The sequence below is a fragment of the Conger conger genome, chromosome 17 (assembly GCF_963514075.1).
Source record: "Conger conger chromosome 17, fConCon1.1, whole genome shotgun sequence".
Lineage (NCBI taxonomy): Eukaryota > Metazoa > Chordata > Actinopteri > Anguilliformes > Congridae > Conger > Conger conger.
The window spans coordinates 18,009,870-18,025,078 of NC_083776.1; the positions used below are offsets into that span (position 1 = coordinate 18,009,870).

General features: G+C 43.8%; 1 protein-coding gene across 1 annotated transcript; it reads right to left on the minus strand.

Annotated features, from left to right (window-relative positions):
• Positions 1 to 7,534: 7,534 nt before the first annotated feature.
• LOC133116924 (BTB/POZ domain-containing protein KCTD4-like) lies at positions 7,535 to 10,528 on the minus strand. Its single transcript, XM_061226939.1, has one exon. The coding sequence runs from the start codon at positions 10,489 to 10,491 to the stop codon at positions 9,592 to 9,594; it is 900 nt and encodes a 299-aa protein (XP_061082923.1). The 5' UTR covers positions 10,492 to 10,528; the 3' UTR covers positions 7,535 to 9,591.
• Positions 10,529 to 15,209: the final 4,681 nt, after the last annotated feature.

The window sequence follows — 15,209 nt, forward strand, 5'->3', positions numbered from 1 at the left end:
AGGCAAGGCACAAGACAATCTGGCAACAAACACAAAAAACAGGCAGGTATAAGTACACGACTAACGAGGAGACAATGAGGATCAGGTGAGAGCAATGAAACATGAGGGAACACATATCAGGTGGGGGGGGCATGGTAATGAACAGGGTAAACTCAAAACGTGAAACGGAACACGGAACTCAGAAAACGCATCAGGAAATAACTAGAACAAGGAGGCACAGATACAATAAACAGCTTGCATGGCTAATTATAAATTACAGGGAGGAGGCGCGGGGAGGGGAGAGGTGCAGCCTGAAGAAGTGGAGTCTCTTAGTCTCGTGCTGAGATGTAGTCGGGAGTTTAGGAGGTAGAGGGGGGTGGCAACTGGTGTTCATTGTGACTTTGCAACTTTTCGATTGCCAAATGCATTGATGAGCTCTAAAGAACATAGGGACTATGTCCAATTTCACGCCATGAAACGTTCTATAATGCAGGCCTTTCAAAAAATGAAATTGGATTCTTGCCGAATGTTCTTACTCTGGCAGCAGCGGGCATTAAATTCCCTTTATAGCACACACAGTGTGGAATCGCCATCTTTCACAGCGTGACAGGTATTTCTAGGAGATGCCAAGATATTTTAGGCATTAATTTATCTTTAGGGAAAACCTGTCCACGCAAATCTGTGGACTTGCTTCAGAGAGAGGGGTGTGCAGAACAGTGAGGGTAGAGTTGATGACCACTGTTCTCAAAACTTAACGGGCCAGGAAGTGCTCCAGTGTATCAGTTCAGGGCAGGTTCTGAGCGAGAGCGGGAACAAATTTTAACCCGGGATTAACTGAAGTGTCTTTTGCAACCACAAGAAAGGGGCTTGGACTGTACAGGGCTCTCTCCTGTGGTGGGAAATATTCATTCACACAGCGGTGGGAAATATTCATTCACACTGCGGTGAGTATGTTCAGCTCCGTCACATTCCTGGCATTTAACAGAGAAGAGCACAATTAGAATTTTTACACAGTATTAATTTATACTGCTGTATATACAGTATGTAAACCAGTGCAGATTAGGTTCCGGTGCCACTGAAATACCCTACCTGGGACTCAATCTTTGGGTTAAGAGCTCAGTTCCCTCTGCATAAATCTGTTATTACATTACAGTCACATTACAGCCTTTTAGCTGACACTTTTATCCAAAGCGACATACAGTTGATCAGACTAACCAATCTCCCCTGGAGCAATATGGGGTGCAGGGCTTTGCTCAAGGGCCCCACAGCTGCACAGATCTTATTGTGGCTACACTGGGGCTTGAACCACCAACATTCCAGTTCCCAGTCAAGCAGCGTATATCCATGCCATTCCCTAAGCCTTATCGCGCATTATCCGTTCAGGACTGAGTGGCTAGAGCGACTACAGCAGGTGGATAATAGAAGGGAAGTAAAATGGAGACGCTCAGTCCTACTGCAGAGAGAAAACTGACGCGCGCATCGAGCCCAGGTGTTCTGGGGGCAGTGGAGCGCTTCATCTCGCAGGAGTGAGCACGCTCAAGCTCCATCTTTAATTTCAGAGTGCTTTCTCCGTCTTATCTGGTACTACCCACAATACCGAGTTCACACTGAATATTTGAAAGCTACTTTGCCGTCGGTTGGCGATTGCGCGGCACGTAAGGACCATTAATCAGCGTCTGCTGTGAAATTTCTTAATGAGGACACTGGGTCCTCTTTCTTCGTGCGTGAATGTGTCTCTCTTGAGCTTTTGTGGGGGTTTTTCAGTCCCAAAAATGTCAGCCGTTTAATTCCGGTTTTAAGCCTCAGAACTGCGTAGTCGTTTGTTATTATGCTTTTCAACAAACCCATAATTAGGAGGATTTAATTTTGCAAGAGCTGCACTGAAGAGAACCAAAAAGTGCACTCTGCGTTATTGGCGTCACAGAGGAGTTTTAATTACAACATTGGACTATTGGACTGCACCCCTTCGTATAGTGCTGCATTTTGCAAAGAAAGATTGATTGTTAAGCAAATGCATGCCTTCACATTTTAAATGTTACTTGTGGTATTAAAATGTGTTATTTGTTAAGATAATATACATCTTTAGGCTTTACAGGACTAGACACTTTTCAGAAAAATCTGATTGTGGTGGAAGCAGTAAGAAGGATGCACACATAAATATCATATCACTGAGAACTAAAAGAGCTTTATTATAAAAACATCTACAGTACCCTTCATATGTATGGTTACAGTGGAGTGAAATTCGTTACACTTGCCATTTGGATTTGAGATCAGAAAATGAAAATTAGACAAAATACAGACAGCACTTTTTTTCCTTCAAAATGGGGAAGAAATGTGATCTAAGTAACTTTGACCGTGGAATGATTGTTGGTGTCTGACAGTGTGTTTTGAATATCTCTGAAACTGCTTATCTCCTGGGAATTTCACTCACAGCAGTTTCGAGAGTTTGCAGAGATTGGTGCAAAAAACAAAAAGCATCCAATGAGCAGCAGTTCTGTGGCCAAAAATGCCTTGTTGATGAGAGAGGTCAGAGGAGAAGGGCCAGACTGGTCAAAGCTGACTGGAAGGTGACAGTAACACAAGTAGCGACACATTACAACAGTGGTATGCAGAAGAGCATCTCTGAACACACAATGTGTCTCTATGTGGATAGGCTACAGCAGCAGAAAAAATAAGTCTAATAAATACCTAATAAAGTGCTCACTGAGTGTATCTTTTACCATTTTACAGAAACAGCTGTTTCTGTGTGCCCCGAATTTCAGCTCTGAAAAATTAAGATAACAGATGACTCACAGGTGTTAACTGTTGCTCAGGTGCTTTTGCACTGATTTTTCACACATAAAAGTAGTGAGTGTCTAGTCTTGGTTTTTGCCTTTGTTTTCATCTCTGGAGCATTTGTAATCAGAAGGGATAGACCATCATGAAGACCAGAGGACTAACTATGGGGGGGGACAAGTAATCTGAGAAAATATAGGAATTAAACTAGAATGATAGCACAGAGCCTGGGTTTGTCAAGTACATGATAGGACAGAAACTGGGTTTGCCAAGTACATGATACCACAGAAACTGGATTTGTCAAGTACATAATAGCACAGCAACTGGGTATGTCAATTATATGATAGCACGGAAACTGGGTATGTCAAGTACATGATTTTGGAAAGTCTTAAAAAAGAAAGAAACCACTGGTGGATTCATAAGTAACCACAGTCAGCCAATTGCAGTTGTTGACAGATGAATCCTAAGTGACATCGCCGGCAGTATCCAGAGGGCAGGGATACAAATATCACATGCCACTATACGCAGAAGACTTTGAGAGCAGAGTTATTGAGGCTGTGCTGCAAGATTATCCTCATCAAGATCAAGCTCATATCATCATCAGCAAGCAATGAGACGAGGCAGAAGAGTTTTGTAACAATGTTTTTTGAACAGATGAAACCAAAATAAGCTTTTACCAAAGTGATGGAAAGCCTGTAGAAGAAGGAAGGAACAGCCCATGATCCAAAGTGTAGCATCTCATTTGGGAAATGTGGAGGAGGTAGTGTCACGGCTTGGGCATGTACTGAACGGCTGCTTCTGGAACAGGCTCACTCATCTTTATTGATGATGTAATGGAGGATGACAGCAGTGTATAGACTATGTACAAAGACATTTCTCCAACTTTATCAGCTAGCGCTTCATCTGCTTTGCAATTACTATAGAGCCCTGCTTCTGTCCTCCAACTCGGGGAACAGGAATTTGGATCCCTACGCCAGTCTGGAATACTCACAAAACAGTGCCGTGAAAAAGTATTTGCCCCCTTCTTGATTTCCTCTACTATTGCATACTGGTCACACTGAGTGGTTTCGGATCTCTTTGGTAACTCTTTGGTTTGGCAATGCTTTCCCAGGCCTCCTCTGCAGCTGCTGTCAGTTGGTCTTCTGCCATTTCAAAACGTTCCATTTTTTTTCCCCCATACGCCCATTTCACAAGATGGCGGCCAAGACTGGAAGGGGAGAAACGTTTTTCCGTAGCTGCAAATGCCAGTATCTGAACACCGAACACCAGGGATCACCAGTGTTTTCCTGGTTCTCCACATCACGCCAAAGTCACGTTGTCCCCAGTGTTGATGAGTTTCATGGTAATGTGAGGCAGTCGATGCTTCACAGGTCCTACAAGTGATTTAGTTGTGTAGGCAGTGTGTTTGGAGTCACTGTCTTGCTACAGGATAAAGCAACTTCAACTGATGAAGTTTTTAGAAATATCTCTGCCTGTATAGCCTGTACACGATCTAGAGATCTCTGCACTGGTGTCTGTGTACTTGTCTTGGCTTGTTTGGCCAGCAATTGATGCATGCTAACTGGAAAAATAATATATGAACCAAAGACTGTAGACGAGTATGTACCAAGTGCCTGTTATGTCACCCACTGACTATCCAGGGGCTTGTGAAAAGTGTTTTGAAGCCCAGGAAGTCAAGTTTAGGAAGCATTAGTGTGCTCTTTGGAAAAAAATGTTAGCACAGAGAAGACACATTTTTCTCTGTGGTAAGTTGTATTTCCACACCTAGCACAGAAATGTGAAGGTTTTAACGGGTTAATATCAACTGTACTTAACCTCCCCACCCCCACACCCCAACTGGAAATCAAGGAAACCATTTTAAAGTAGGACTTGTCTGCTCCCCACAAGTGTATGAGTCAGGTGTTTTTCCTACTGTAGTGTTCCCATCAAAGTGTGCTTAGCTGAATCTGGGTGGGAAATGAGCTGAAGATGAACAGGTTGCTGGCATAGTTATGCTCAATGATCTACTCAATGTTGCGCTGCAGTGGAACAGACTCAAGAGAAACTTAAGTGGGCAAAATATACTTGCTGCGTAAATGTACTTCTGTCAGTTTGTAGACACTACATGATGTAAAATGTCGCATTCGCGGATGGAGTGTTTGGTGTGGCAAACATTGTCACTTCCATATTTCCCATGGTTACCACAGACTCTTAAGACCCCCACCCCCCACTGCCCACCCCCACCCACTGGCGTTGAATGCACTAAATGAACAGTTTGAAACCAGAATGAGTTTACACGCACATACATACACACACACACACACACACACACGATGCATGCGGCATCATACTTGGTTATGATTAGATTTTGGTCAAGTTTGCCTTCGTATCAAGTGCACTGCCACCTTTATTGGTGAGTCTCTTGTGTACTCAGGAGCTCAGTGTAAGTATGTGGGGTCAGTACGGTATGCTTTGGCTCCCAGTTTCATGGCTGGTCAGTGGTCAGTGTCAGTGCCATTAGTCTTTGTCAGCTTGAGACCAGCTTGCTTCTCAACTCAGTCAGTTGTTATCACAACTCGGTAAATTATATATTGGCAATCCTATTCATCTATAGCTCGCTAGTCATGCTTTCTATCAGTTTTGTCAAATCCAAATGACATAGGATATGGATCCAGCTGACACCTCTTCGCTTGTTTCCACAATGTTTTAATTTGGCAAAATGATCAATGTAGTTTAGCTGTTGTGTTTTTTCTGCATTTTTACTGCAATTTAGGAGAGTGAAGACTGTCAAGGGCACCATATTGGGAGGGGGGGGGGGTGTTAGGAGGGAACAATTCCAAGGGCCCTGACTGACAACATTACAGTTATTACATTATGCTATTTATTTTATATTTTATATTAAATTATATTTAACATTACGTTATTTAGCTGACACTTGTATCCAAAGCAATTCGATTTGACTAGGCAGGGGACAATCCCCCCTGGAGCAATGTGGAGTTAAGGGCCTTGTACAAGGGCTCAACAGCTGCATGCACGGATCTTATTGTGGCTACACTGGAGCTTGAAACACCGACCTCCCAGGTGCCAGTCAAGCACCTTAGGCTACTAGGCTATAGGCTGCCCCAAAGCAAGGGCCCTTAAAAGATTTAGCTGTAACTGCAGGGGTAGGGTGGGGTGGTGGGACCCAATGTGAGATGTTTTCTTGGAGTCCAAAATCCTTCTCTGCTGCCCACTAGCTGAGCTATGCAGTTTTTTGGCCTGTAGCCTGCGATTGGAAATCTACAAGTGCCTAATCAACCAGCGCTAGGCCTGCTGCTCACATAGCGTTTGACGGGACGCACCCTGCCATCTTGGACCGTTTCTGAGCAGAGCGAACGTGCTCCATACTGCCAACCGCAGTCTGCACCACTCTATCCCACTGGATTAAATCCCAGGCTCTGAGAAACATTACTTCATTTCATATTGATTTTTCTCCAAATCACATCTTTCTAAAGTACCGTATGTAAATATTTTTGTTGTGATGTATTTCGCGATTCCATAATAGCCTCGTAGCTCACTCGAGGTGCAAGTGGCATCCAGATAATAAATTGTGATAATAGCACATAAATACGGCGATGTACGAAAACATAATCGCTCTGAACTTTTAAAATGGCTTTTTTTCTATTTCGTTAGCGGCCAACATTTCCCTTGTGTCGGCACTGTTACACTTCCAAGAAAGCTCGCGGAGGGAAAGCAAGATTGCAGGCTGTACTTTGTGTGTCCAGAGAAACAAACGGTCGTACTGTACCGGGAAAAAACCCCCAACAGAGCTTTCAGTGCGACGGAGGACTGCAATTTGCCTGGCAACAGATGGATGTGAAAATAATCGGCGGTTATGACAGTTCCTCTCGTTTTTAAATGAATGCCGCCTGTCTCCCGCCTGTGAGGTGGCAGTCTCCCGCTGCCCTCTGTGTTCGCACGTCAGTCACTCGGAGTCTAATCAGTCCTGCCGTTTTCTCATCAAAAATGAATGGGGCTTATCTGCAATTAAAAAGGATGGTGAGGTTTGAAGTCTCCCCGTGGGCGCGCCTGTATTTGGGTACACTCGCGTTCGCCCGAGGCACGATCCCGTACTGTAATTCACGTGTCTGCGCACAAACAGGTGACAGATTTAACGGAAACAGATGGTTTTCATGCACGTACCCTCCTTACACGCGACTGAAAGGCCACTGAATGAAACCATTTAATGGAGATTTTTCTTATTCTTATTCCTGTGTATTATTAGCAGGCCATTTTTAATATGTTGTCATTTACTAACCTTAATTAAAACTGGGACTAGGTGACATTTGGCAACTGATATGAATAATGTTATCCAAGATCAAAAGATGTTACGTTTCTGAATGCAATTAGATTAAGTGCTGTTCCCATTCTGCATATAAAATACATTTAAATCCAAAATTGGATCGTTAAATGTAAAGTGCAGATGAGACACTGCGTAGTTTTGGAATTGGGTGTAAATGCCTAATTTTTTGCTAGTCATCTGAGCAACGTCTTTTGTAATTATTGAGAATTAGTCTATTCTGAGCGCAACAATTTTACCTTCCACACATTTCTGAATGTAGAAATACTTTCATGTCTTGGCTAACTATACTTTAAATATTCCATTACATGTTATGAGTGATAGTGAAAAACACAAATAAACTATTTCCCAGTGGTCTTCTGGGATAAGTGGGCAGGTGGGTTTTTCTATTCCTCTGCACACATCAAAGGCGAATGTTGAAACTCAAAATCTGCTCAAAATGACTCAAATGTCACCACTTGCTGTTTTTTCGTTATATTTATTTAATTCACTGGATCACTGGAGGACTAACAAAATCAAAGAAAACCGTTAACAACAAAAATAAAACTCACAAAGACTGAATCAGAAAATAACCCAGCCAAACCAAACAAACGGATGTGCACTGCTGGAATTTAATTCACATCAAAGAATTTACACATGAATGGCAAAGCAGTTCAATGCACTTGTGTCCTCTCTTTTCACAAAAAAACAAACAAACAAAACAATCAGACCACTATTAAGAGAGAAAGAAAAAACAAAACAACCTACTGTAGGAATTCAGTGCAGACTAAATAAGCACATGGATATTAGTGCATTTTGTGTATTAAACTTGGAGAATGCAAATAGATTCTCAGTAAAATTGTAGAGAGCCCAGTATGCAATATGTAGATGTAGCACGGCTGAAATTATTGTCCTGTCCGAAGAATATTGGTATGAAGAAGGCACGGCTCAATTGATGTAATTTTTTTTTTTTTTCCGGTAACATCAATGAAGGATGAAGGTATTGTTACATAGTAAAGACTGTCATCTTTTTATTTCAGAAGTCTCCTGAGTTCAATGAATGATTTCCACATGCTAGTTAATGTGGCCTACAGATACCAGACAGTGATGAGACTCCATTGAGGCCAGCCTCACTGTCATTAAGGAAAGCGTATGGTACAAGTGTATCCGCTGGCACTGTAATTGAGGCATTATCATCATCATTGAACCTTCTCAACTGCCACAAATGGGTGACAGCTTTATTAGACTTATTAGGCTTATGTTAGTATATCCACATTTCCAACTGGGAGTGCAGATTATGCAGGTTGATATCGGGAGGGAGGGACATTCAGCTTCCAAAAGGGCAACGTGTAATGTACAATCAAAGCAGCACATTTAAATATTAATACAGAGACGACAACAAAAGGATCATCTTTCCCGTTTAAAAAAAAATCATTCTACAACATAATATAATAATTTCACGCACAACTGCATTTTGAAAATGAATTCTCACCTGGATGACATAAGTGGTTTGCTTCAGGGACAGCAGTTCCCTTGCAGAAAGGGGAGGCCATGTACACAGTGACAGTACTGACAGCAGCTGGGGTAGAGCCTGTTTCTGACAAACCTTTTGACGGAGCTCTGGTTCTGAGCAATGCGCCGGTGTGGTACAGGACGCAGGAACCCACTTCCCGTTCGGAAACACAGCGACTGACAGGTGCACAGATACAACAGGTTGCACAGCTGCAGTGACTCCATCTCCAAGGGCTCAGAATAGCATCACGTCGCTAACAGAGACAGCTAGCCACATGTCCTCACAGCTGTGGACATCTTTGTGTCAGGTCAAAACAAACGCCGCAGAAATGGCCAGTGCTTTTCGCTTTTTATTTTACGGAAAAGCTCGATCACAGGTCCATAACAACACGCCATAGGTCACACACAAATCAGGTACAGATCACAAGATGGCTTCAAGTTTAATAATTCACTTTAACGCATGCATTATTAAAAACATAACCTTTTTAATCCTCTGTTATACCTTTCACATGGCATCTGGCCGTGGCATACACATATTTTTCTCCTGTTTTTTTTTTTAAATAACGAGCAAGACGTACACATTTTTCTGCCCAGCCCATGTCAGACACTTCATGTGCCGTTGTGACGATGTGTGACTGGATATTGTGCAGGTTCCTTTTGCTTGATAGAAAGCAGAGCAGTTTATGTGGCATATGAGTGTCTCAGCTGCAGCCTGTTGCACAAAACCACATTCTGGGAAGTGCTGGAAGCAACTGAAACTCAACTCTGACAGAGTGGCACACAAGACTCCAAACACAGCCCAAAACGAATAACGCGGCGCATAATATTAGACTTTTACAGCAGCACATAATTATACTGTACTGTACCGACTTGTTGAATTAATAGCAGTTAGGAGAATGGTAGCAGTGAATAGAAATGTGTGCTTTGCTAGAGGATAACAGAGGCCTGCCTGGTTGAGAATGGAGGTTCTTGCCTGGTGGAGAATGGTGGTTCTGTTTTCGGGGAGGCGGGGTCGGGGGGGGCGGCCCTCACTTGACGAAGTGAAGAGCCTCGCACTGCACTACGGACCCCCGGTTGCTGTCCAGGCTGGTGAGCAGGCGATAGCCCCCCCGCAGGGCGAGCAGCACCGTCTCCAGTTTCAGGCTCTCCAGCGTGCACACAAAGGTGTTGTCCTCCTTCAGAACCAGACGAGAGCCCATCTCCGACTTGATGAAGTGGCGGAACTGGATGACGTTGGACGAGATCTCGAACTCCTCGGGGAAGCCGTCCAGCCGGCTCTTGGACACCTGCACCAGGCGGAACTTGATCTTCTCGATGAAGGTGCTGTCGCTGCAGTAGACGCGGAGGCCTTGGGAGCGCTCGTGGTTGTCCGTCACCTCCAGGAAGGCGGGTTCCTGCCGGGCGAAGTGCCTCTGCTCCCACTCGCGCACCAACTGCGCCAGGTCAGTGAGCCGGTAAAACTCGGCCTCGCGCCGCAGCAGAGAGGCCTCCTTGAAGTCCTCGGGCAGCACCAGGTCCCCCAGACGCAGGAAGTTGAGGACGTGGCGGAAGACGGGGCCGTCGCGGTCGACGAAGATGTTGCCCATGGCATCTACGTGCTGGACGGGCTTCTTCCCGCTCACCAGCTCCTCCAGGAGCGACCCCGGGTGGCGGATAAGGGTCTGCCTCTGGGCCGCGTACAGGTAGCCCCCCACATTGAGCGTGATGGTGCCCGAAGACAGCTTCTTGAAGCTCTTACTGGGCTGCAGCAGGTCCGGGTTAATCTGTCTCAGCTCGCTGTCCATCCTCCTAAGGTTCCATTCCATACCGCCGAACCCGCGCCCAACCCCCGCTGAAGTCCGCACCGCGTACACCGGATAGAGAGAAAGAGAGAGAGAGAGGGAGGGAGCGTCACGGAGAGAGAGAGAGAGCGATAGAGGAACGGGCATCCACAGAGAACTGGCGGAGACTGCCAGAAGCTCAGAGCATTTCAGCGGCTCTGGATCAGGAGGAGGTGGGGGGAGAGGGGGGGAGAGAGGGGGAGGGGGACGAGGGTAGGGCCTCAGCGGGAGGAGGAGCCGCTCTCTCTCATCGTCCAATCCAAGAGCGGGATCTAATTATCGCTCGTCACTGGCATCTTCCCTTCACTCGACGTCGCTTAGCGAGAACAATTAGCGCCGCTCCCCGCTAACGAGAATGGCTCTCAGCTGGGGAGAGGGAGAGAATGAAAGAGAGAAGGGAGGAGAGAGACGAGGAGAGGAGAGGGAAAAGAGAGGGAGTGAGAGAAAGGGAGAGAGAGGAAAGGGAGAGGAGGAGGGGAGGAGAGAGGGAGAAATCACAGGGACCAAGCTACTGAACCACTCAAGGGGGAAAGACACAGCCAAATGTATTCATAATTATGACTGTCTGTCTGTGCGCTTCTGTATGTGTATCCTTAAAGGCAGAATTCAAATTTCCAGCTGATTGGCTCCTCTCCTTTTTTTCATGTTTCGTTATGTCTCTCTTACATATTGGCAGCATGATGAGGAGGCAGGACTGGCAGAGGTAATGCAGGATATGTGTGGAAATTTGTTGCATTTGTTTGTGCTGTCATGCCACACAGCTACGGATTTGTGAAACAAGGCCAGGGGTCCATACATCCATTTTTTCCAGAGGCTTTTTAATTTTTGTTTGTTTAAAAAACACCCTTGAGCATTATGATGAAGAGCCTGAATTATTGCCAGCATTTCGAGCAGAAGATTAGAAGTAAGCTCAGTCGTTTGTGAAGGTAAATCTGTTCACATTGGATTGTAATTGGATTTAGGAGCTGTCTGCGCTAACGTGCTAGCAGAGGCCAGGGCAGTGCAGCCTCTCAGCGATGGGGTTCAGATCGATGGGTTTTTATTGTGGTGCTGTCTGTTGTCCGGTCGACAGCAGAACCCAGCCGAGCTCTGTGTGTTTACGCCTCGCAGACAGAGAGTAGCAATCATAGCGATAGCTGGAGAAATACAATTTTCCACAGACCGTGGGGAGGAACGGCGAAGCTGCCTGTCTGACAGCTCAGAGATATGTCCCTGTAGGGGCTGTCAGTCTGTCTGTCCGTCAGCTTCTGACTGTCCTTGCTCCCGGCTCTGACTGGAACTCCGTCGCTATGGTGAACGAGACCTTCCGAGAAACTCTCGCTCCTGTTGTTTCTCTGACATTCAACAGAGTATGGGCATCAAATTCTAAATCAGTATCTTTTAGAGAACCATTCATTAAAGGCAAATTTGACAAAGGCTAGTCTGTAGTTTGAGGTCCTGACAGTAAAATGTTAACCAATCTTAGTGAATTGGATAGGAGCATATATCGAAAACCCCCAACCAGTCTGTGCTTAATAAAAACAGATATGATCAGAGAATCAGAGAGGGTTTGAATGATTGCAGTTGAAGCAGTTGGACAACATGCAATTAAAATAGCAATTACATTTCAGACACAACTCAGTCAAAATGGTTAGTAATATTATTGATGGAATAAATTGAAACTTGTGCCCATGAATCACAATCCACTCGCACAAACCCAGGAATCGCAATGCCGTGAATACACTTAGGACTAAACTACCTTTGGAATAAAAAACTATTCCAATATCACAAGAAGTGATAAACCATATTAAAATAGAAAGGAGGAAACGCCTACTCCGAATAACACACTTTGTTGGATTTAATGTAGTAAAAATGTATTTATGCAATGAAAACAATCCCGCTATTTATAGCAAAAGAATGGTTTGATATGTTACAAAAAGAATAATCAGCATAATTATAATAACTTTATTTATATCGCACTTTTCAAAACACTTGTGTTGTGCAAAATACAGACAGAAACATGACTGAGTAAAACTGAGTAATAAAATGAAATACAATATAATAAAATGTCCTTTAAAAACCCCAATGTATAAAAATCAGTTTGCTTAATTAGGGAATTATAAGCTCAGAGATATAGGGAGGGGCTAGGCAATGAAGGGCTTTATATGTTATCAATAACATTTTAAAATCAATGCAAAATGTAATGGGGAGCCAGTGCAACAGTGTAAGCTGTGCAAGGGCCGTTGGCTTTTTCAGTATGGAATATAGTGCAACAGTCCAGTGCAGAGGTGATAAAAGCATGAATCACCTTTTCTATGTTCAGGATTGTGAGAAAAGGTCTAATCTTAGAAATGACCTGGAGCTGACAGAAACACAATTTAACAACTGCTCGCACTTCTGCAAAGTAAACGCAGAGTCGAAAATAACGTCTAGTCTTCCAGTCAGAAGTCAGCCGAACACAGGAGCCCAAACCACAGGGACTGTTGAACCCTCACGAAAAGCTGCTTGGGCCCTGTGAAAAGCGCTGCGGTTGTTCATACAGGGAGTTTTAAAGTCAAAATTATCATTGGGTAAGGCTCTCAGTAGCTACAGGTAAAGGTGGCTATAATCTGTCTTAACTTCTACTTTTATTGCTTGGCCACTGGTTTAGTAAATGTAAGAATGGGAAAGACTGAGCCAGAACAGAAAACAGGCCAAATAATGGCTGAACCTTTTCATTTGGAAGTGTTTATTACTGTAAAACATGCCCAGAAATGCTCAAAGATACAACAGTAAATTCTCAAAAAATAAACATTTATCTCAAGTCTCTCTGTGTGAGAATGAACCACTTTGGAGGGAACTCGCACATGCTCAGCCATGCAGCCGAGAACGGTCACAGCTGTATAGCTTTAAAAGAGAATGGAAAGTGACTGGTATGGAGATATCAAAGATTTTTTTAAAGGTGCCTTGCAGCTGGTTTCTGCTTCAGGTGCGTTCAAGGACGCGGCTCATTCAGGAGAAACTGGCAGAGACCTTCGGTTGGGTCTTGCCTGAACAACCATGGTCCTTGGCGGCTTGGCCACAAGTAACACTCAAAAACATGAGCAAATCAGTACTGAAACATGGTTACTAGAGCTGAACTGTGCAAAAGAACTGTAGCACAAATTTACCAAGGAAGCCGGAGGGAAACGTATTTCGTCCTTTTGTTCTGTGGGTTTTGGTTCAGGCCTTGACTTTGTATGTACTGCAGATGGAAATGGCTCTTGAGGAAAATAATTACATGCAAAGGGCTCCACCTCCTTATAACCAATGCCATTATGCCCCATTCGCACCATGTCATGCAGTGCACTTGACTAATGTATAGCCTTGTTGAGTCATATGCGAAAGAATAACAGGAAAGGATATGAACCAAAAATAGCAGCTTATAAATTAAGGAGTAATATGCAAATGGTTTGCTTTCACCTTGAGGAAAGTGGACATTCTGTACTGCAAATATCAAGAATTTAGTAAAAAAGAATTATATCACAATTACAGCCCCCAAAAGCCTTCCTGTGCTCCATGAACCATTATAGGAACCAAAATGGTGGAAACACTAGGATAGATGAGGCATGAGAGGTATATTAAATTCAGGTGATTCCACAAATGTGTGGTTCCTGAGTGACCTGAACCAGCGGTTCTCAAACTCGGTCCAGGGAGACCCTGTGTATGCTGGTTTTAGTTCCAGACAATTGCTCAATTAAGGTTGTGGAACATGTGGTTCAGTTATTTCATTTCAATTTTTCCCTTAAACATATGAGTACAGTGTAGGTTTTGCCTACTAAGAATCAGTAAAAAATGTTTTACCTCTTTATGTCATTGTTTGCAATATAACACAATGTGAATATTGGATTTGTATTCTTCACAGTATGCATATATATTTCTGACATAATGGGGTGTAAGAGGGTAAATAATTCGTCAAAACATGAAAAGTGTAATGAAGAAAACTGAATTTCTTGTTTAAATTCTGGGATTGCAATTGTGCCTGCAGTGAAATCCGGAGCACAATGGGGTTGAGAATGACAGAATTAAACAATTACAGGAAGAAATAATTTAATTTAAATTTTCTGCATGATAGGTAATTGTATGAATAATGCCAATGATTAGCCATCGATGTAACTTACCTGGTGTCCCAGGTTTAAGTATCTCCCGATTAGAGGGATCAGCAGTAAGGCTGACCTGCGGGGACAGATTTGAGGATCCCTGCCCTCGTGTGGACTGCTGCAGCACACATAAACATAACATACATTGAGGTCCGTAAGTATTTGGAGTGGCAGTGTGTCGCAGCAGCTGAACCATCGCAGAAATGTGAAAGAAACAGTCGGATGTTAAAATGCATGCAAAGAAGCACATTCCATGAGCAGCAAGGCGTACGTACTGGCGACATTGGTGGGCAATGCCCCCTCTGAAATCTCATAGCATTAAACTACCATAGCCAGGAATGAATAATAATCAAAGCAATTAATGGAGTCACAGCAGTTATCAGTCCGTGATGGGACATTATTCAAAATACAACAGGATAATACTTACTTAGGATTACACAGAACTTACACATATTGCATCATAAAGTGGCAGTTTCACATAGTTACAAAGACAGCTATATCCAATGTCCAGATATTACAGAACATCCACCTAAATATCTGCCCGATTAAACCCCCCTCATCATCAAGCTGAAATAGCACTGTTGGACCACACATTCAGGACTCAAATGCATTCTGGGATAAAAGAACACTTGAATCATATGCGTCAGCACTTTGGGTCTCTGTACCGCCTCCCGGATGGCAAAAACTTTGAATGAATACGTAGGAGGTGCCTCCGGTGATGTTATCATT

What these genes read in the sequence shown, in the direction of transcription:
- LOC133116924 (XM_061226939.1), bottom strand. Translation starts at nt 10,491, where the DNA reads ATGCCCGTTCCTCTATCGCTCTCTCTCTCTCTCCGTGACGCTCCCTCC.